Source organism: Antennarius striatus, chromosome 2 (assembly GCF_040054535.1).
Source record: "Antennarius striatus isolate MH-2024 chromosome 2, ASM4005453v1, whole genome shotgun sequence".
In the NCBI taxonomy this organism is placed as follows: Eukaryota; Metazoa; Chordata; class Actinopteri; order Lophiiformes; family Antennariidae; genus Antennarius; species Antennarius striatus.
In genome coordinates this window covers 15787501-15808773 of record NC_090777.1, presented here as the reverse complement: position 1 = coordinate 15808773, position 21273 = coordinate 15787501, and the positions used below count along the sequence as shown (strand labels likewise).

At 44.9% G+C, this 21273-nt stretch overlaps 2 protein-coding genes and 1 long non-coding RNA gene across 4 annotated transcripts in view; 2 read left to right on the top strand and 1 right to left on the bottom strand.

Annotated features, from left to right (window-relative positions):
* Positions 1 to 1134: 1134 nt before the first annotated feature.
* actr5 (actin related protein 5) lies at positions 1135 to 5885 on the top strand. Its single transcript, XM_068340340.1, has 9 exons — positions 1135 to 1518; positions 2119 to 2357; positions 2500 to 2669; positions 2849 to 3066; positions 3916 to 4080; positions 4464 to 4568; positions 4785 to 4924; positions 5086 to 5218; positions 5378 to 5885. Exons 1-9 carry the CDS (start codon positions 1135 to 1137, stop codon positions 5705 to 5707), a joined length of 1884 nt encoding a protein of 627 aa, XP_068196441.1. The 3' UTR covers positions 5708 to 5885.
* A 2991-nt stretch (positions 5886 to 8876) lies between these two features.
* LOC137613396 (uncharacterized) lies at positions 8877 to 17036 on the bottom strand. Of its 2 annotated transcripts, none has more exons than XR_011038940.1 (3): positions 16876 to 17036; positions 16039 to 16800; positions 8877 to 9207 (listed from the first exon to the last, which is right to left on the bottom strand). It is a non-coding gene; the product is annotated as an uncharacterized lncRNA (long non-coding RNA). The 2 variants fall into 2 exon arrangements; XR_011038939.1 differs by lacking the exon at positions 8877 to 9207 and having other exon boundaries at positions 15835 to 16636; positions 16718 to 16800.
* A 650-nt stretch (positions 17037 to 17686) lies between these two features.
* ndufa4l2a (NDUFA4 mitochondrial complex associated like 2a) overlaps positions 17687 to 21273 on the top strand; it is a 4503-nt gene continuing 916 nt past the window's right edge. Inside the window, exons 1-2 of the mRNA XM_068338740.1 lie at positions 17687 to 17965; positions 20935 to 21020. Coding sequence (XP_068194841.1) covers positions 17921 to 17965; positions 20935 to 21020 — 131 coding nt within the window. The 5' untranslated portion in view covers positions 17687 to 17920. The remainder of the gene's footprint in view (positions 17966 to 20934; positions 21021 to 21273) is intronic.

The following is a 21273-nucleotide window of genomic DNA, read 5'->3' as shown; positions in this document are numbered from 1 at the left end:
TCAAAATCTGATCCTCAAAATATTACCGAATATTTTATTGGTAGATTTTTGGCCCCTAAATTGTAAATGCAATTACTGTAGATGGTTATTTGATGACAAGTAATAGGACATATGAAAAATCAAAATAACTGTGAATAAAACAAACTAGTATTTCTAAAAAGCAAAATCTTCCCAATTTATTACAAATGTCTGTTTAAAAAAAAATCACATTTCAGTCAATACAAAAAATGGAAATCCACATGTGTTAATGTAATCAGCTGTATTTTTCTTGCTACTGTACTTTCTTTCACAATCGTCAGTTATTATCCAAGAGACCTACAAGAGATCGCGCTGTTCTGTCAAATCATTATCAGTGAGGTCCAGAATCTCCATCGACTGTCTGAACTAAGGCCAGCCGGGGTGTGCGGTGTACGCGTGCAGGTGTCCCGCATCACCAGCTGAGGCCTCACTCGGTCAGCCGAACGTAACAGGATGGCAGACAACAATAAATCTGGAATCACAGCCTGAGGGTAAAATGTCTGTTCACATAGTTTAAATGTTACTTCGCATCCATTCAGATTCCAGGTCACGTTCTGGTTTAAAATAAAATAAACAAACTTTCCGTAAATAGAATTAAAAGACAAAGTCCATTTTCTACACAGCAGTCAAAAATTATTACATGTTTTAACAGAGGTTGTTATATGGAATACTCCGCGCTGCATCGCTGTCGATGTGTACTGGACGTGCGAAAGTAAAGCATAGACTGACCTCTAGTGGTGAAGGTGAATCTATATTTTACATTTTACTGTACATATGTATTTTCACATTAGGCCAGTTTAATAATTTGACGTTATTGTGGTTGCAATTCAGACATTTAGAGAATACTTAGAAGATTAAATAAATCAAGCAAAAGAAATTTCTTTTTTAAAGAATTATAAAGACAAGAAAATTCAGTGTATTTCAGGGTTTAATCAATAGATATGTTAATGTTTTGTTATATTCTTAGTCGTAAATATTTATTACACAAATCTTTATGATTATTCTTTTGATAAAATGTCTGAATGTTGAAATAAATAAAGTAAGCAGTAGCGAGTAGGAACAATTTGCAGTACAAAGTTCGTAGTCGGATTTATTTTATTGTAGCACATTTTCAAGATGGCCTCTATCAATGAACCGCTTGGTCAAATCTTCTCGTTTCAGGACGTTAAATACCACCCGGATCCCATCTTTGAGCTGCCCACGCAGTGCCGAACCCACGCACCGGTACCGATAGTGATCGATAACGGATCTTTTCAGACCCGGGCCGGCTGGGCGGCTCCGGAGGCGGACTTTGACTCTCCGAGGCTGCTGTTTCGGTCGGTGGCGGCGCGCAGCAGAGGCGCTGCCCGCAGCGAGACCCAGATCGGGAACGATATTCCGAACCTGGAGCCGCTGCGGTGGCTGCTGAAGAGCCAGTTCGACCGAAACGTGGTGGTGAATTTCGAGATCCAGGAGCTCATTTTCGATTATGTGTTTTCTCACCTGGGCGTCGCCTCAGAGGTTAGTGGTAGACCGTTACTTCTGTCATGACTTCTCTTTTTATGAAAATGGAAGAATTTTTTTCTGTGTCGTCTCAGAAGAAAGTAGAGAGAGTTTCTTAAACCATTTAGCAAACAATTGATTTTGTTTCTATGCTGTCAAAGGATTCTTTTGTCATTAACTCAAAGCATCATTCTGGACATCATTCTGTCCTCTGGTGATCTCAATCCTGTTGATAGTTTGTGAAGTGTTTCTAGGTGGGATGCAAAACCTTTTACCAACTTACAAGTAAAATAAGACACATTCCTTCACGTCAGTTCTGTCTCTGAATCGTATTGAACATAAAGAGTCATAAATATTTTGAATCTCAATTTCATGAATTACATTACTAATGTCAGCTGGTCAGCATGAAAGTGTCTCAAACTGCCTCAGAGGAAATAGTTCTTTTACCTGTAATGTTCTATTTGTATAATTCACCAGATGTTCTATAGAACAAGTTCAGATCATCAAACATTCCATTAATATTGTCGTATAATAATCTCCCATTACTGTTTTATATGTAACGCCAGCGACTAATCAGATAATCAGTCACCGTTACTTTCCTCTTCTCTGCTTTTACAGGGCAGAGTTGAACATCCCATTGTGCTGACTGAGGCTCCCTCTAACCCACTGCACTGTCGGCAGATGATGTCGGAGCTGCTGTTTGAGTGCTATAACGTCCCGTATGTCTCCTATGGTGTGGACAGCTTGTACAGTTTCTACCACAACAACACGCAGCGGAACGTCCGGCCTCCACACACTGGCATCGTTCTGTCCTCAGGATACCATTGCTCACACATTCTGCCAGTTATCAACAGCAAGTGAGAGTTCCTTTGTTCCACTCGCCCTTTCAAAGTTTATTTTATAGCAATTTGTGGTTGTTTTGAATTCTATTAATATCATGTTTGCATTTTACACCCCTGGTTTTCCTGAGTTTAAATTTTTAACATGCTTTTCCTCCAGGTTGGACGCAGCGAACTGTAAGCGTGTGAATGTCGCTGGGAGTCAGGCAGCGTTCTACCTGCAGCGTTTACTACAGCTGAAATATCCAGGCCACCTTGCTGCCATCACACTCAGCCGCGTGGAGGAGCTGCTGCACGAACACAGTTATACTGCTGTGGATTATCATGAAGGTACAGCATGTCATTTGTTGTGCTCTTCTAGGGAAGCGTAGAACACAGCAATGAAGCAGAGAATGAACATTAGATTTTCTAAAATTCTCATTCTGGTAAATGTAAAGGAGCTAAAAGACAACATGGAGCTGCATGCAGATGCCTCTCCTCCTTTCATCTGAACTTACTTTTCTCCAAAGAGCTGGAAAAGTGGCGCAGCCCAGAGTTTTATGAGAGGGAGGTTCACCGCATGCAGCTTCCCTACTCTGGAAAGGTTCCGGGTGGGTGTGTGAGTGTGGAGGAGAGGCAGGAGAGACGAGCTCAGCAGCTTCGGAGGCTTCAGGAGATCAACGCTCGCCGGCGAGAGGAGAAGCTGCTGCAGGACCAAGAGAGGCTGGACAGGCTCATTGCTGTGCAAGTAAGAGGCCGACTGTCCAGGTTTGGCTTTAATAAAGATGTTTGACTCATTTATATCTACTAATTGTAAGGAAGCACCCAGAACAAGACCAACTAATATTCAAAGGGATCTACAAGCAAACCTTGGTTTTCGAATGCTTTAGACATGGAACAAATCGGAATTGAACCAAAAAATTCAGAATTTTTTTGTCTTAGAAGTCTAACAAAATTTGGAAGTCGAACGCGAAACAAACGCAGTAACATCCATCCTCCTCTCCAACATTCACATATGTCAACTGCTCACCACCACAAAGATAAAATTCTTATCTTTATTGTTCTTTTGTATTGTAATGTATTACTTTAATTGTAATGTGCTTTTTACTTTAGTTTACTGTATTCAATAATTTTTCACTTAAATTGCGTTACACTGCCTATGGTACGAGTTATGGTACCGTAAACTTCTTTCCAAAAGACGATGGTAACTCATACCTTATGCTAACCAGATTACGTCGATGTTTTTTTTTCTTTCTTTCTCGTGTTTGCTCCTTTCTTTTACATTTCTTTGATATGTTTCATTACTATACAATTTGATATATAAATGACAGTATGAAATAACATATAGTATGTGGATAAAGAGGCAGAAAATGGATGGATATTATGTTGAAAAAAGATAGTTTTCTAGTGTCTTGGAACGGATTAAGACCATTTACATTATTTGTAATGGGAAAAATGTATTTGGAATTCGAACAAATAGGTATTTGAACAGCCTTCTGGAACGCATTGTGGTCGGAAACCGAGGTTTGCCTGTACTTTGATTCTGAAACACAGCTGGTGTTTACTGCACAGTGACCAGAGGTGTTTGTACATGCAGGAACTGCTGGAGGACGGTCTGTTGGATCAATTTCATAAGAACCTGGTGGAGCTCAACATGGACTCCGCTGAAGAGCTGCAGTCATACATCAACAAATTGCAGCTGGCTGTGGAGCAAGGCAGACAGAAACTGCTGCACAGTGATGGAGCAGAAATCAGGACAGAGGTGAGTGTTACTCCACCTACCACGTCTACGTTTCCCGTTAAACATAACAGTTGTTTGTCTAATAAAAAAATAGAATGTAATACTTAGTGTATAGAAGTTTATAAGGCGTGTTTCTATCTATGGACTTCACTATCAGCTCCTAATGGTACCAGTGTGGCAAAGTTATCAAACTAGACTGGATTCTCCAGACATTTAATGACAAGGGCTGATCATCTTTCTGGAGGAGCCAGTGAACTGAGGTCGTATTCAGATGTACTCAGTGATGTAGGACTATGTCATTACCGTGAATGTGCTACCAGGCTCTCCAGGGCCGTCCTTGTTTGCTGCAGTGGATGTTCTGCAGCCGACACGAAGCCTGAGGCTGTTCTGTTGCTCTCTGCCAGGTGTCTGAGCTCGAGCAGCCATTGGACGAGGGAGACGGGGTGGCACTGATGGATCCTGATTTCCCTGAGGACACGCTTCCAGAAAAATCTGCTAATGTGACACAGGTAGTGACATATAGACACGGGAAACTCCCAGACAGATATTTAGATACTCATTAGTGCCATGCAGGTATTATCTTCCGGCTTAACATTCAGTGAGAAAACTTTTTGTTGAGAATAATGTTGTTGGAGTTAAACTAGCAAACTTTGGTCATGAGCTTAAAGATGTGGTTTAATGCTTGCTGCATGTTGAAGTGAATGAAGAATAACTTTGATCCTCAGCCCGTATTCAACATGGCAGAGTATCACCAGTTGTTTGTGGGAACGGAGCGACTGCGTTGTCCTGAAATCCTGTTCCAGCCTTCATCGACTGGAGAGGACCAAATGGGCCTCATGGAGACGCTGCAGTACGTCCTGGCAAGGTAACGACACGAGAGGAGCTCTCAATAACGACAAGCCTCTCATACACATTACACAAAAACACGTGGGGATAAGACTCTCACACAGACTTTCAGAAGAATAATGAAGTTAATTAAATATTGATGTTACAATGCCTTCCTCGTGTCCTCCATATCACTTGCAGGTACACTCCAGAGCAGCAGGAGGCGCTGGTGAGCAATGTGTTTTTGACAGGAGGGAACATGCAGTATCCCGGCATGAAGGAACGAGTGGAGCGAGAGCTGCTGACTATGAGGCCGTTCCAGTCGCACTTCAAGGTCGTCAATCTTGAAAAACTTTTATCGATAATCCCCACTAGCTTGGTGGGGGTCACTAATAACAGATGTTGTAGTTTTGCTAAATGGTCAGATGTCATACAGGTGATGGAGATTATCAATTTGGAATCTCAAAGATATTCTTGACTGACTCATTTTCAGGTTACCATGGCGTCACGGCCGGCCCTGGATGCCTGGTACGGGGCAAGAGACTGGGCCTTGGAGAATCTGCCTCCAGGTGGTGGTGGAGTGGAAGAAGGGTGGATCAGCAGACAGGACTACGAGGAGAAAGGGGGCGAGTACCTGAGCGAGCACCGTGCCTCAAACGTCTTCATTCCCATGAAAATTGCCCGACTTGCCCGCCCCACTGAGCCGCCTGTTTCCACACTAACATCAGCTGGAGCATCGGCCGTGTTCTCCACAGTCGAATCCGCTCTGGGCCCTTCCTGCTCAGCTGCTGCTCCTGCTGAGGTTTCCATGGTTATCTCCTGAACTTGGATCTCAGATATTCCAAGTAGTTTTGTTTTGTTCTCCTTTGAATCCTGGCTGGAGCTGAAAATGAAACTAAATACAATTTATGTTCATCATGACTGTTCATATTGAATGGTGGTTAATCTAATGATCTTATAAGGTCTGCTAAGAATATTTCATGTATTTTTATGTAAATAGAGTTTGATGAATAAATATATTTTAATGTCTTGATAGACGCTGTTTTCTTGTGATTCAATGAAAAGCTGAGACATAAATGTAGAAACTGTTCGATGTCAAACAGAAACTTTTTTAATACATCTATTTTTTTCTTTCCTCTAACATCACTTTTGAGTTAAATGGTCATTGGATTTATATTACAATCATGCACACATACATGCACAGAACAGTACATAACTTACCTGTAATTGAATCTACATTTGCAGACGGTGTTTTAATTGTTTAATTGTATAACATTTAGTTTGTGGGCTTTGAAATTTTACAGCAAAAATGTTTTTCAGAAATAGTGTCTAGGATATTTACTACGATGAAAGTCCATAGATTTACAGCATCTTCATCTTTCTGTTGATTGACTAATCAATAATCTATCCACAGTGAAAATTAGTTTTAATTTAGAAAAATCAATGTGTGAGGGACTGAGCCAGAGCTACTGATATCCCAAAAATAAACCCAAAATGATGAATAAATCAAATAATTACCTAACTCAAAACCTAACTTGCCTGACAAATTGTTTTTAATATAAAAGTTGGTGAATTTATTGTAGCTCACAATTATATACTGTATTTAATTATAGATTTCCGCCACTAGGTGGGACAGTTCTATTCAGAATATGGTTTTCCTTTGTAACGACTGGACTGAAATTATGCACATGCGTAAATCTGATTTTCTGCACAATATAAAAGTATTTTTATAAAAAGTTTTTTCAATTTTTCTGAAAAGCATTAGTTTTCAACTTTCACAGAGAATCTGGGTTTGTCTGAACTCCTAGCATTAAAGAGGGACACATCCTGACCTGACAAACCCACAGAATCCAGGCACATACTTGTTCTACACACGCCTGTAAACTACGCAGTCCGGTTTTCACATCAAATGCACTCCCTCTGCTGACGTGTTTACTCTCAGGGGTGTGATCTGTGCTGCTCTGCTCCATGTTGGTCCACATTAAACAGCAGACCACTGAAAATTAATAGCATTATGTTGTGTTACCAACAGAGCTGCAGCTCAAGGTGAAAATCCTGCAACAAATTGTCCTGCTTCTGCTCAAGAAGCACGACCACACACACACACACACACACACACACACACACACACACACACACACACACACACACACACACACACACACACACACACACACACACACACCATTTGCAGGTCTAGGGCAGATTGGGGCTAATCAGACTCAGAGCAGGCCTATAAGTGTAGGATAATGGGCTCAAATTTAACAAGGGAGATTAAAGAGGATAAACATGGCAGTGTGTCATGCATAAAAACATATTAGCTGAAGTTATTTGTATGCCTACTTTATATTCCAACAAAACATTTCACAATAATACTTAGAGAACTGTAGGTGCAGAATTAAAACACAGTTCATAGTTATCGTGTTCAGGTAATTGTGTCTTTCTTGGTTTTCTACACATGTAAACAATGACTGTAGGCTCCCTGATCTAATATTTATTTGCAACTTATTTGATATAAACATATAATATGCTTATGATCGGTGATCTTGAAAGTAGTTAAGTTATTAAGTTTATTAAGGTTCCTTTCATCTGTGTTCATACCTACTTTGCATGTATTGTCACTGCTGCAAATGTCAGGGATGCAAAAGTTGAGTTTACTGCTAGGACCAATAAAAATCATCATTAGGTCAGGGTTATAAATAAATTCTCTACCAAACAAGTCAAGAAATACTGTGCACATTTTGTGTATTTTTATACAACCCAGTGTTGAATTGGACCCTGTTTGTGCCACAGAGTGTGCAAACGTCCAATTAGGAGGATTTATGTTTGTTACAGTTGAGCAGGAGCGCCAGGCAGGAATGAGCTCATGTCACACAGTCCTGAGGATAAAATAAGGACCCAGAGCCCGAGGTGTTGCAGATGCACACTGAGTTTTAATAATCACTGTTCAATCTGATTTATATTCAGGATTAAAATATGATCCTATCTCAGATTAAAAATTACTTCAGAGAAGTTCTACAGTGCATGGAACAGTTGGCTGAGAAAACCATCAGGGGCTCACTTCTGGCCATGCAGGACATTCACATCAGGAGATGCAGAATCTGGACTGTCCGTATGTAGAAAGGTCCTTAGCCAAGGCTTATCGTTCATCGAATGAACAAGAAGAAACAAGTCGGACATGTATGACAGCGAGAGATGAATAAAAACCCTAAACCTTGAACCATCATAATTATTTCATTATTGTACCTTTTCTTAATGTTCATTCTAAAGACCAGTTTCAGGAATCAGTTGTAACACCATTCTAAACTGAATGTTTCCAATAGAAACGCAATTACTGCAGTTATTGTTGCTGGTTAGGAGTTTAGATTTTCAGTAATCATGAAAACAACGCTGTAATAGTTTCAGAGGGTGCTGCGTGTCTATGTCCTCATGCATTCCATTGCATTGAATCCCCAAGAAGAGGAACAATTATCCAGAAGGAGGTTAACATGTTAGTTGGGATTCAAACAATAAATCCAGAAGCAAATATGCAAATAACATGACTCACAAACTAATGATCACTGATATAAATTTAATAAGATCTGATGCTTTCTTAGATAGTTTGTTATCTTGTTGTTTTTTGTTAAAATTTATATTTTTCATTTTGAATTTACAGACACCTTTGTTTTCTGAAAAATTTGAAAAGGCCTAAATTAAATTTATTTGTTTGACCTTCAAATGACACTGAAGTGGGATGAATAAAGAAAGGAGGCATCAAAACCACAAGGAGATAATGTCTCTGAACCACAACAACCTTTTGAGTTGAATATTGCCTGGAATAGGTTTTTGTACGTAAACCTACATTTAAAAAATATTCCAAAAGACATCCAACTGCTGTAGGTCTTTAAAAAACAAAACAAAAGCTGAGTCACAACACTTCCAGACTCTTGTGGCGAGAGCAGAGTATGGGGTGGTGAGGAATACCGGAATTGAGTCGACAACGCCACCTGGGGAATTGCACCCCAGGAAATCCTAAACTCAGATTGATCACACAGGTCCGTTATACCACTGGGGCGAGACTGTTTTCCATTAAAACAAACAAATTTTTATTAACAAAAGAATTAAAATAATACAATATGTGGCACACACCAGTTATGCCGTACTATAGGGTGAGCACTGGGGTCAAAAGGAAATAAGGGCTGGGGCTCCAGGCTTACCAAGCGGCAGGGACAACCAAAATCAAACGAATCACCCAGTGACACTGCACACACTCAAACCAAAAAAAGGGATCGTGAAGAACGCGCCACCACCAAGGATAAAACTGCCGCTGTCAGCCCGCAGCACCTAACAGAAAAGGAAAAACAATTAAAACAACAGAACAGCACAAACTGGTGTGGACTAAATGATAATTCACATGATTTAAATATACAAACTAATTCAATAAACTAATGGTAAATAACAAAATGTAACTGAGAATGAATTAACCAAAATAAGAACAGAACCAAAATAAGAACCAAATGAACAAAAGTAAAGTCAAAGAGCCAAATAATCCAAAATCAAATGTGCCATACTTCAATAAAATGGTTAAGAGGGCCAGTATGAAATAAAACCAGTATAAAAGGGCCAAGACTAAGCCATTATAAAAAAAAGGCCAGGGCTAATGAGAAGAGCCAGGGCTAATGAGAAGAGCCAGGGTAGCAGCGTGGCCCAAGGAGTAGTGGTCCGTGGTGTCCTGTAATGGCCAGCGCGCCGCAAGCACAGCACACCCCAGGCAACGGGAGGATGTGCGTCTCAAACACGCCTGGGGTACACAGCCTGGGATTTACACAGAGATGTTAATGAGCTGGTGCATGGAAACACAGCAAACGAAGGCGGACAAAGCGCAAACTAACATACCAGAGCGGGCAGGTAGACAGACGCGCTGAGCAGAGCTCCACACAGGTCAGCCCCTCTCCCTCGGCCCCCGACAGCCAGCCACACTGGAACAGGTGGAGATCGCGTCACCACAGTGCGCATTACGCACCCACAGGAGGGAAAGATGGCAGGGTGCTTACCTGGGCGAGACGGTTGGGTACCTAAATGGCGACCACACGACAGGTTCAAACCACCCAAATGGGAAGCCGTCTGGGGAAACTGAGCTGCCGATGCCACGCCAAACAATTTGCGGCCACGCTGAGCCACAGCCACTACGGGAGTGCACGAGGAGCAGGGGAGAGCGGGCGCGACCGCACGCACCTGAATATAACAGTGTGCGTAGCACCGCCCCCCCCATCAGTGCGCCACAGCTGTGCGTAAAAGGCTGACACAGTGCCAAACAGTGACAGGGGGGAAAATAGCCTCTGGCTACACCTACCCCCACTTTTTGAATCGTCGGCCCGACGACGTGTGCAAGATGCTGGAGCTAACACCAAGGCCGGAAAATGGCTAGCTGGGTGTTGGACACTGGACTAGCGGCAACACCAACAGCACCATCACTGCGACCAGCAGACCGGGGGAGATTATGTACATTTGAGTGGTGACCAGCAGTGCAGCGAGCAGTCCTGCGCAGGGCCTGCTGACTTGTACTTGGTTGATCATTGGGAGACGAAGGAGTTGGCAACCAGAGATTTTCAGGCACTGGAGAGATTGGCGGCGCGAGCGGGGCTGGCAAATGGGTCACGACAGAGGTGCCTGGGGGACATGAAGCGACAGCTACAGGTGGTGGACGGGGTGTTTCAGGAAGCAAGACCCACAACTCACCATCGCTCGAAGACTCATCTGGTGCGGCCAGGGCAGGCGGAGTGGACACCTCCAATGAAGGAGGTGCAGCCTCAGGCCGGACCACTGCCTTTAGCATGTCCCGATGCACGTTTCGAACCTTGTGCAGGTCATTCACCGGGGCAACAGTGTAAACCGTTCCTTCGCTAATAGGAGCCCTCACCACTTGGTGGACGACTGAGCTCCAGAGATCTTGGATCTTCTGGCGCCCCCTACCGCTGTGGTCCCTCACATACACCAACTGGCCCACTGAAAGAGGCACCTCCCGAACACGTTGGTCGTGTCGCTCCTTTCGTTTGTCAGCCGCTGCGAGCAACCGCTCACGGGCACCCTCAAAAGCAACCTTGAGTCTGGCTTGATGTTCCACCACCCAATCCTGTACATTGCCTGGTTCTGGATCATCAACTCTACCAAGGAGGAAGTCTACAGGAAGCCGAGGTTCCTGCCCAAACATCAAGTAAAACGGAGACTCGCCCGTACCCTGGTGAGGAGTGGTGTTATAACAAAATAGAACCTGAGGCAAACAGGAGGCCCAGTCACATTTCCGTGTTACTGGAAGAGTCCGAAGGAGGTTATGCAGAGTTCGGTTAAACCGCTCGCATTGGCCGTTACCTGCCGGATGGTATGGGGTAGTACGGGATTTTGCAACACTGTACAAGGAGCAGAGCTGGCTAATTAACAAACTCTCAAAACACCTTCCCTGATCCGAATGAAGGCGGCTCGGAACGCCAAACTTGTAAAACCACTCGGAGATCAGCACCTGTGCAACAGTGGAGGCCCGCTGATCACGTGTTGGGACAGCCACAGTAAATTTACTGAACACGTCGGTCATAACCAGGACATTTTCATACCCGTTTCGAGAAGGCTCCAACAGCGTGAAATCTATGGCCAAGATCTCATTAGGTCGGGAGGCAAGCAAGCGGCCCATGAAGCTGTGAGTCCTAGGTCCAGAGTCCTTGGCGACCTGGCAGCGCTCGCATGCCAAGACCCACTGCTTGAGGTCAGCAGACATGTTTGGCCAATAGCAACGCTGTCTGACCAAGTCTGTTGTTCTTTCAATGCCCTGGTGACCGTGTTCTTGGTGGAGCTGGTTCAAGGTCTCCTGCTTTAGAACTGCAGGCAAGATAAGTTGGAGACACCCTTCTCCCCCGTCTGAGCGGAAGACCTGACGAAAAAGTACCCCATCTTTTTCCACCAAACGGTCCCATTGACGCAACAGAACCAGGGCTTCCTTAGAAAGTTGCTGGCGCTCATCCCAGTTTGGTCGTACCTTACGTCGCCAAAATGGCAACACCGTCTTTAGGAGGGGATCATCCTCCTGCAAGGACTGGAGGTCAGCAACAGAATGAGAGGGGAGAACAGAAACCATATGCTGAGTGGTTGACACTACAGGGCCTAGGTTAGAGTCAAGCTGAAAATCAGCTGGAACTGCAGTACCAGGCAAAGACTCAGTCCCATGGAGGGGACCAGGCACATACTGTCGTGACAGCGCATCAGCATTCTTGTTGCTACGGCCAGAACGATACTTGATGTCGAAATCAAAAGCGGCAAGTTGCGCAGCCCAACGCTGCTCCGTGGCCCCAAGTTTTGCAGACTGGAGATAACTCAATGGGTTGTTATCAGTGTAGACAATACATTTATGCCCCAACAAATATTCCCGGAATTTCTCGGTCATGGCCCACTTGAGCGCAAGGAATTCCAGCTTCATAGAGCTGTAGTTGGACATGTTGCGCTCAGTGGGCCGCAGACCCCTGCTGGCATAGGCCACCGGTCGGACACCGCTGTCAGTCTCCTGGGAGAGGACAGCACCAAGGCCACTATGACTTGCATCGACTTCCAGAATAAAGGAGCGTGAAAAGTCGGCATAGGTGAGGACCGGGGCAGACAGCAACTTTGCCTTTAAGGCCTCAAAGCTGTCTTCACACTGAGCTGTCCACGCAGCTCGCAGATCCTGACCAGACCTCCTCTTTGACTTGGTGCCTGCCAACTCGGCCACCAGTCGATGCAAGGGAGCTGCCAGCTTGGCAAAGCCCTCTACAAAACGCCGATAGTAACTGACGAAACCTAAAAAGGAGCGCAGTTCGGACACATGGCTGGGGCGCTGCCAGTTAGCCACCGCTTCAATTTTCTTGGGGTCTGTGGAGACCCCCTGGCTTGAAATCACATGCCCCAGGTAACCAACCTCCCGCTGAAAGAATGCACATTTTTCAAGCTTTGCCTTTAGGCCCTCCTTCTGAAGTCGCCCGAGCACCATTTCCAGCCGCTGCAGATGTTCTTCAACAGAGGAGGAATATACGATGATGTCATCCAGGTAAAGCAGTAAGGACTGACACTGCTGATCACCAAACATCCTCTGCATCAGCCGCTGGAACGTGCCTGGGGCATTACACAAACCAAAAGGCATGCGGTTAAACTCGAAAAGGCCAAAAGGTGTACAGAAGGCGGTTTTAGGCCGGTCTGGCTCAGATACGGCAACCTGGTTATAACCACTGGCCAGATCAATCGTGGAAAACCAGCGGGCCCCTGAAAGTGCATCCAGGCTCTCCTCGATACGAGGCAAGGGGAATGCATCCTTCCTGGTTTTGCTGTTCAGGAGGCGGTAATCCACACAGAGACGCAAACTGCCATCCTTCTTCCGGACCAACACTATGGGTGACGCATAGGGGCTGCTGCTCTCCCTAATGACCTCAGATTCTAACAGTTGGTTAATATGAGTCTTCACGGCTTCGTATTCCGATGGAGGAATGCGCCTATACCTCTGCTTAACCGGAACGTTATCCAGTAGCGGTATCTCATGTGAAATGAGGTTGGTGCAGCCCAGGTCACCATCATGGGCAGAAAACACTGAGTAGTACTTGTGCAACAATGACTTTACACTGGTCTGCTCCTGATCAGTCAGTGCAGACAGGTCAAGTGACTCTACCTTACTTAACACTGAGGGGAGCACGGTTTGGGAGGAAACAGTTGCCAACATGGACTCCTCCTCTGTCACACCAGCAGGCAAGCTGACAACCTGAGCAACTCCTAAGGTGCCAAGACCAGTCCGTGGGTAAAGGAGAACCTCAGTTGTCCCAACATTAACTATAGGGACATACACTGTACCCCGGACGACCGGTACCAAGCAAGGAGATGCCAGCAGACCAGCAGGCAGACCACCTTCAGGAGGCTCGAACAATACGCTTTGGCCAGAAAACCGTTCAGAGCAGGTGCTAGCAACCAACTTCATCATCCCCCCAGGTATGCGCACGGCTTGTCTGCCCCGAACCCGCACAGCACCTGTAGGGCTTTCTGGGGCTGGGCTGACTGACTGATGGCACTTCTGCAAAGCTGCAATGATTGGGCCAGGTGCCTGTGAGACCGAAGGAGAATCAAAAAGAGAAGGGCCGAATGTACCAAAGAGATCTCTATAACATCGGCGAAGCACATTCATTCCCAGGATTCCAGGAACAGAAGAGATGGCACCTGGGGGGTCTTTAACAACAAGGATCCCACAGCGAGGCATCACCTTGCCACAAAGTTCTACGTCGAGCTCCAAGTAGCCGATGTATGGAATTGCCAGGCCGTTAGCTGCTCGCAGCTGTAGCCAGTGGCAAGAATGAAGGCGATCATGGCCCCAAGGTGCAAACCGCTCCAGAAAGAAGCTCTCTGTAATGGTAGACACCATGGATCCTGTGTCCACCAAGCAGGAGACAGTGACTCCCCCAATGGAGACATCAATGTTAGGACAAGAAGCAACCAATTCAGCTGCTGCACCTCCCTGTGAGCCTAAAGACTCCCCAGCTGAGCTGTGGCTCGACAGCTCAGCGGGCTTCAGTTTTCCGACAGATGGGAAGAATGTGGGCGTCCCACAGTATTTGCACTTAACCCAGCAACAGAATTAGCCCTGGCTCGAGGGGGAGCCCGCTCTCCATCACACTCACAAGCAAAATGGCCAGGCTGCTGGCACCTCCTGCAGATTACAGGGCCATTGCGGGGAGCCCGACCTTGGGGGCGAGAAGCCCCAAGGGAGGCTACAGTCTGCGTGAGACGATTAAGCTGCTCCTGTTGGCGTTCCAAGAGATCCATCAGCTCACCGAAACCTGGGCCCTGTGAAGTGACAGTAGGAGTTGGCTGAACACAACCCTGCACTCCGTACTGCAGGCCATAAGCTGATGGCAAGGAGAAGCTGCGGCCCCTAGCACCCCCTGGAAGACCTTCCCTCTCCCACCGGATAGCCTCACCCCGTAGTTCCAACAGAGTGGCAGTGGGCTGCCTGCGAGAAAACTGTTTAAGTTCCCTCCGGAGAGAACTATCAAGAACATGCTCAGTAAATTGATCACGAAGGAGAACATCGGCATTGGGCATCCCATCAGGTGCACACTGTTTGACCTTGGCCATCAGAGCCATAAGAGCCAAGGAGAACTCCAGGAGCGTCTCTCCCTCAAGTTGGTGACGAGAGAAGAAAGCTTGCTGTAGATTGACATAGGACTGAGGACAGCCATATAGCTCCTTTAAGATGGCGAGTACCCGGGATGGGTCTCCTCGCTCTGCACTAGATCGAAATTTGATCTCCTCCTTCGCTTCTCCCTCCAAATGATCAAAGATGAAAAAGGCTTGGTCAGCAGCAGAAAGGTGGCGGGCCCGCACACACGCCTGCACTTCGTCTACCCATTCAGCTATCCCAATACCGGTCTTACCATTGAACATGGGACACTTCCGTTCTCTTGGTATTAGCACCAGCCGCTCGAGAGCAGCAGTGGCACCTCCTGCAGATGGGACATGACTGTCGTGGGCGGAGGAAGAGGAGCCGGCCCCGCCAGAGCCCGCCATGGGAGCAGCCCGCTCCTGACGAAGTCGCTCATTGTCCGCCTTAAGCTGCAACACCAGCTCCTTAAGCTGCTGCACCTCCTCCTCCATGCTGACGGCGGGTACGCTGCACCAAACCCTAACTACTAACAAAAAAAAAATTTGGATCCTAGGACAACACTGCTGCCCTGGCTCTCACTAGCAACACAAATATACCAAAGAAGGGGGGGGGGGGAACTAATAACAAAAAGGAAAACAAGTCTCTGCCCCTTTAAATGTGATATCCTGCCGACAACGCCAGAATGTGGCGAGAGCAGAGTATGGGGTGGTGAGGAATACCGGAATCCTGCCGACAACGCCAGAATGTGGCGAGAGCAGAGTATGGGGTGGTGAGGAATACCGGAATTGAGTCGACAACGCCACCTGGGGAATTGCACCCCAGGAAATCCTAAACTCAGATTGATCACACAGGTCCGTTATACCACTGGGGCGAGACTGTTTTCCATTAAAACAAACAAATTTTTATTAACAAAAGAATTAAAATAATACAATATGTGGCACACACCAGTTATGCCGTACTATAGGGTGAGCACTGGGGTCAAAAGGAAATAAGGGCTGGGGCTCCAGGCTTACCAAGCGGCAGGGACAACCAAAATCAAACGAATCACCCAGTGACACTGCACACACTCAAACCAAAAAAAGGGATCGTGAAGAACGCGCCACCACCAAGGATAAAACTGCCGCTGTCAGCCCGCAGCACCTAACAGAAAAGGAAAAACAATTAAAACAACAGAACAGCACAAACTGGTGTGGACTAAATGATAATTCACATGATTTAAATATACAAACTAATTCAATAAACTAATGGTAAATAACAAAATGTAACTGAGAATGAATTAACCAAAATAAGAACAGAACCAAAATAAGAACCAAATGAACAAAAGTAAAGTCAAAGAGCCAAATAATCCAAAATCAAATGTGCCATACTTCAATAAAATGGTTAAGAGGGCCAGTATGAAATAAAACCAGTATAAAAGGGCCAAGACTAAGCCATTATAAAAAAAAGGCCAGGGCTAATGAGAAGAGCCAGGGCTAATGAGAAGAGCCAGGGTAGCAGCGTGGCCCAAGGAGTAGTGGTCCGTGGTGTCCTGTAATGGCCAGCGCGCCGCAAGCACAGCACACCCCAGGCAACGGGAGGATGTGCGTCTCAAACACGCCTGGGGTACACAGCCTGGGATTTACACAGAGATGTTAATGAGCTGGTGCATGGAAACACAGCAAACGAAGGCGGACAAAGCGCAAACTAACATACCAGAGCGGGCAGGTAGACAGACGCGCTGAGCAGAGCTCCACACAGGTCAGCCCCTCTCCCTCGGCCCCCGACAGCCAGCCACACTGGAACAGGTGGAGATCGCGTCACCACAGTGCGCATTACGCACCCACAGGAGGGAAAGATGGCAGGGTGCTTACCTGGGCGAGACGGTTGGGTACCTAAATGGCGACCACACGACAGGTTCAAACCACCCAAATGGGAAGCCGTCTGGGGAAACTGAGCTGCCGATGCCACGCCAAACAATTTGCGGCCACGCTGAGCCACAGCCACTACGGGAGTGCACGAGGAGCAGGGGAGAGCGGGCGCGACCGCACGCACCTGAATATAACAGTGTGCGTAGCACCGCCCCCCCCATCAGTGCGCCACAGCTGTGCGTAAAAGGCTGACACAGTGCCAAACAGTGACAGGGAGGAAAATAGCCTCTGGCTACACTCTGTTGGTGTGTTTCTCAGTGATTGGTGACTGCTCTATAACAAAAAAGCGAACATGATGATTATAACACAAAACTGAGTGTTAGAACATAAATCATTAACCATCAAAAAATTAAAAAATGCTCCACAAAACAACAACATACTTCTCTGCAAATCCAACAGTTGTGGGTTCATTATTTGTTGTTTGTCTCATTGTTTTCAGTGGCAGCAACACTCCGGCCTCAAACAGCAGCATCCCTATGTGTGAGTCTTTGTCAATGTAGATATCAGTTGATTTTCTGTCATGTGCAATGTCATTATGTTTCATTAACATGAGCTGGACACACATATTAGCCCATTGACCTTTGCTAGGCTACAGTGTTTATATACTTTTCCATTTCCTCCAGTCAGCTCCCAAAGGACTGAGAATTTTTCAGTGAAGGAAACAAACTGATGGAGCCCCACGATACCAACATCAGCCGAGTCTGCCCTGGACAAAAGTCAACAACACATAATCATCTGAGGAGGAACTGCTCCATAGTGTCCAGCTCAGGCTAAACACGCCAACAAAAGAACAGAAGAGGCTGTAATCAGATGCAAATGACCTTGTTCTCCTCCTCTTCTTCCTCCCACTCCTCCTTCCTCCTCATGCAGAGAGCAACAGGTCCAAATTCTATCTGTGCGCAGTTGTGAAAATCTTTTGGCTGCTGATAACCAGGACCTGAAAGACCAAATCAGTGTCCATCTCACAGGCTGCTTTGACACATCTGAAATGATTTTTCGGACACTAGCAGGGCAGGTTAAGAGGTACCCAGGCGTAAGTAATCTCTATTTCTAGCATTTATGTTGCTTTTTTACCCTTAAATGTGCAGACAGCACTTTGTTACCACATGCAAAGACAATTGATTAAATGTGTAGTGTTGGTAAATAAATGGCTTAAAAGTCTTGTCTGATCTTATTTTAATTCTGAAGGGATCCAGTAGATGGATCATGTAACAGATGCATAAAGATGCACACCTTAATGAACATGGCCTGGTGTAACTCTCATGTTTCCCTTTAATGCCACCGAATATTCCTCTTTGGCTGCTGCAAAGACCTGGTCATAAGAACTGGGACAACTGGGAAATCACACACTAGTCCTATCATTAAAAGTGTGTAACAAAATCAAAGTCTCTATTGTTAGGTGTTAAAGAATCCAAATAGTTCTGACTCTTGGTGGATCACTATGGTGACCTCAGTCTCTGTATGCTGTGCCCATTTCTGAATACTTACTTTAAAATTCAAGTTAATGCATCTTGGCTGACATCCTTATTTTTTACACAGAAAACTGACAACATGTTACTTGCTAAAATAAAATAAAGTTAAAAAATCTGACTTGTTCCTACAGGGGACAGAATTATTTCTACACTTTTAAGCAGGTATGCTGTCAGAGAGTGAAGTGACAGTGAGTTTGAACTTGTCTTTGGACTCCCAGGAGAATTAGAGGGAGGGAGGAAAACCCTGTGAGACTCTACAGCTCCTTGATAAGACTGATTATCCTGACAGACAGAAAGGCAGGCCACACACACACAGACACACAGACACAGACACAGACACACACAGACACACACACACACACACACACACACACACACACACACACACACACACACACACACACACACACACACACACACACACACACACACACACACAAAATGTGTGGCGACATGGAGGATCTTCGAATTTGGCAAATTTTTTATAATTGAAATAGTATTTCAGCGTGCATAGAATCCTCTGTAAAGAAACCAAATGATGGTAGAAAAAACTGAATAATAATATGTTGGGAAGATTAGTAATTCAAATAAAAATACAAAAAAAAAAATTAATTAAATAGGAAAACAAACATGCTAATAGAATGACAGTGTTGGAGTAACCACTGGGTAACCCCAACCCTGTGGCTGATTTCTGTAATGGAATGTTTTATAGTATGACGTGACACATTCAAGAGTAATGCTATGTTTTGACACGTTCGTCTTGGTCCATTCGAACAATAGGAATAAGGTATTAAAGTTGTTTCTGAAATTTTTGAGAATTGAAATATATACAATCTCAGTCTGGCCTCTCTGACAGTGGGTTATGTCACTGTGTCACTGAGGGAAAGACAGGAGACAGAGCTAGGAGTAGCAGAGATGAAGATGATGAGGTTCTCTCTGGGAGTGACCAGGAAGGATAGGATCAGGAATGAGTACATCAGAGGGACAGCACATGTTAGAGGTTTTGGAGATAAAGTCAGAGAGGCCAGACTGAGATGGTTTGGACATGTCCAGAGGAGAGATAGTGAATATATTGGTAGAAGGATGCTGAGTTTTGAACTGCCAGGCAGGAGGCCTAGAGGAAGACCAAAGAGGAGGTTTATGGATGTAGTGAAAGAGGACATGAAGGTAGTTGGTGTGAGAGAAGAGGATGCAGAAGACAGGGTTAGATGGAGGCAACTGATTCGCTGTGGCGACCCCTGAAGGGAAAAGCCGAAAGGAAAAGAAGAAGATGTATGTATAGTTCTGCTATATCTGTGATGCTCATTACTGCATCGTGAGGCCACCAATTAATCTTCATAATAATCTGTAGACAAGAAGTGTCAAATAAATGATGCATGTGGTCCAAAATCAGGCACAGGAAACATTAACTACTTCACTACTTCACTACCCACTTCATGTAAATCTCCTCAAGTACAAATCAGTCAGAATATATAATAACTTTCCGCTGGTTTCATTGTTGATGAATGACACTATTCAGAGAAGAGTTTCTTGCAGTTGAATAACAATAGAAAAATGCTGCATCTGCCCTTTTTAAAAGTTTTTCAGCTGACTGAGGCTGATGCAAAGCAGAGAATAAGTTTATCTTTTCTGTCATAATAAGGACTCAATTCCATCCCCCATCAATAAGGCTTAGGTTGGCCAGTATTGGCTAGTTTGGTGAGCAGCAAGCTAAGGTGAATAGAGATGCCTTCCTGGTTAAATCACAGGTCTGTCAGTTCAGCAGAATAAGTCCAATTTGGACGAACCAGATGCAAACACAAATTAGAACCAATGCAGTCAGAGACTGCAGCATTCCGCAACACCCCTGAATTCAAAATTTTACCCTCACTTATTTGCATAGGTCAAAGATCAAAGGTATTGCTCTGACCTACTTTCATAGATCAAAGCTGTAGCTTTGATCTTTAGTCTTACTCATACTTGCCCTCTCCCTCGTCTTTCTATCTTATCTGGTTCCTGAGTGTACAAAAGTTGACATTTGACCTTGACCTAGTTTTCTCAAGGTCGAGGTCATCATCTCATTTTCATCCCCTTTGCTGCCTGAGTAATGTGCTTTTTGTTTCATCAATCTATTCACAACGGTTGTGAAGACATTTAGTAGAGTGACGGACGGACGAACACACAAACACTGACAATTACAATACATTCCCTTTAATGTGATGTAAAAACTTAAAGGCTCGGGGTAAGAGCCAAAAATCCCAATACCAATGATAACACTGGAAGATTTGACTTGTGGTTCAAAGACAAACCAGAAAGCTGAGGTGGGAGCTCAAAGACCGAATCCACAGAGATCTTGGGAAATGAACGAAGTCAAGAATCCCAGAGTTGGAAATAACAGAGAGGAAGTTTCAGAAAAAGACACAAGGAAAGAAAATAGAAAAAAAAAAGAAAAAAAAGAGGAACTGAGGTGTTAGACCAGCAACATGAATCACATATGTTAAATAAAATACGACTGAAATCATTGAATGTTCTGATGATCTCTCTCTTTCAGCTCATCCCCCAGGTCATCTTCATCTGTTTGGGAATGGGTGGAGCAGGTCTGTATTTAGCCCGTCTGGCCAAAGGACCCTACGTCACGTAAGGAGCTTCTCATAGTGAACTCTTTCACTAGTTGCACAAGAAAACCAGAGATTCGTTTGTAGATGTTTTGTATCCCTGGTTTACATATCAGTTCCATCTTTGTATCACAATCATATTACAGTTCAAAAAAATGAATTAAAGGGCCGTACTGGAAACCCGCACTTTGAGCATCATTCGTGATAAAAAAAACCAACTGAACAAATTATTCCTGACTGAGTAAACCTCCACTTGTGATTCAGTCCTGGAATTG

Coding starts and splice junctions, on each gene's coding strand:
- actr5 (XM_068340340.1), top strand. CDS start 1,135: ATGGCCTCTATCAATGAACCGCTTGGTCAAATCTTCTCGTTTCAGGAC. Junction 4,081..4,463: donor GAGCAGAAATCAGGACAGAG/GTGAGTGTTACT, acceptor GCTCTCTGCCAG/GTGTCTGAGCTCGAGCAGCC. Junction 5,219..5,377: donor CGTTCCAGTCGCACTTCAAG/GTCGTCAATCTT, acceptor ACTCATTTTCAG/GTTACCATGGCGTCACGGCC.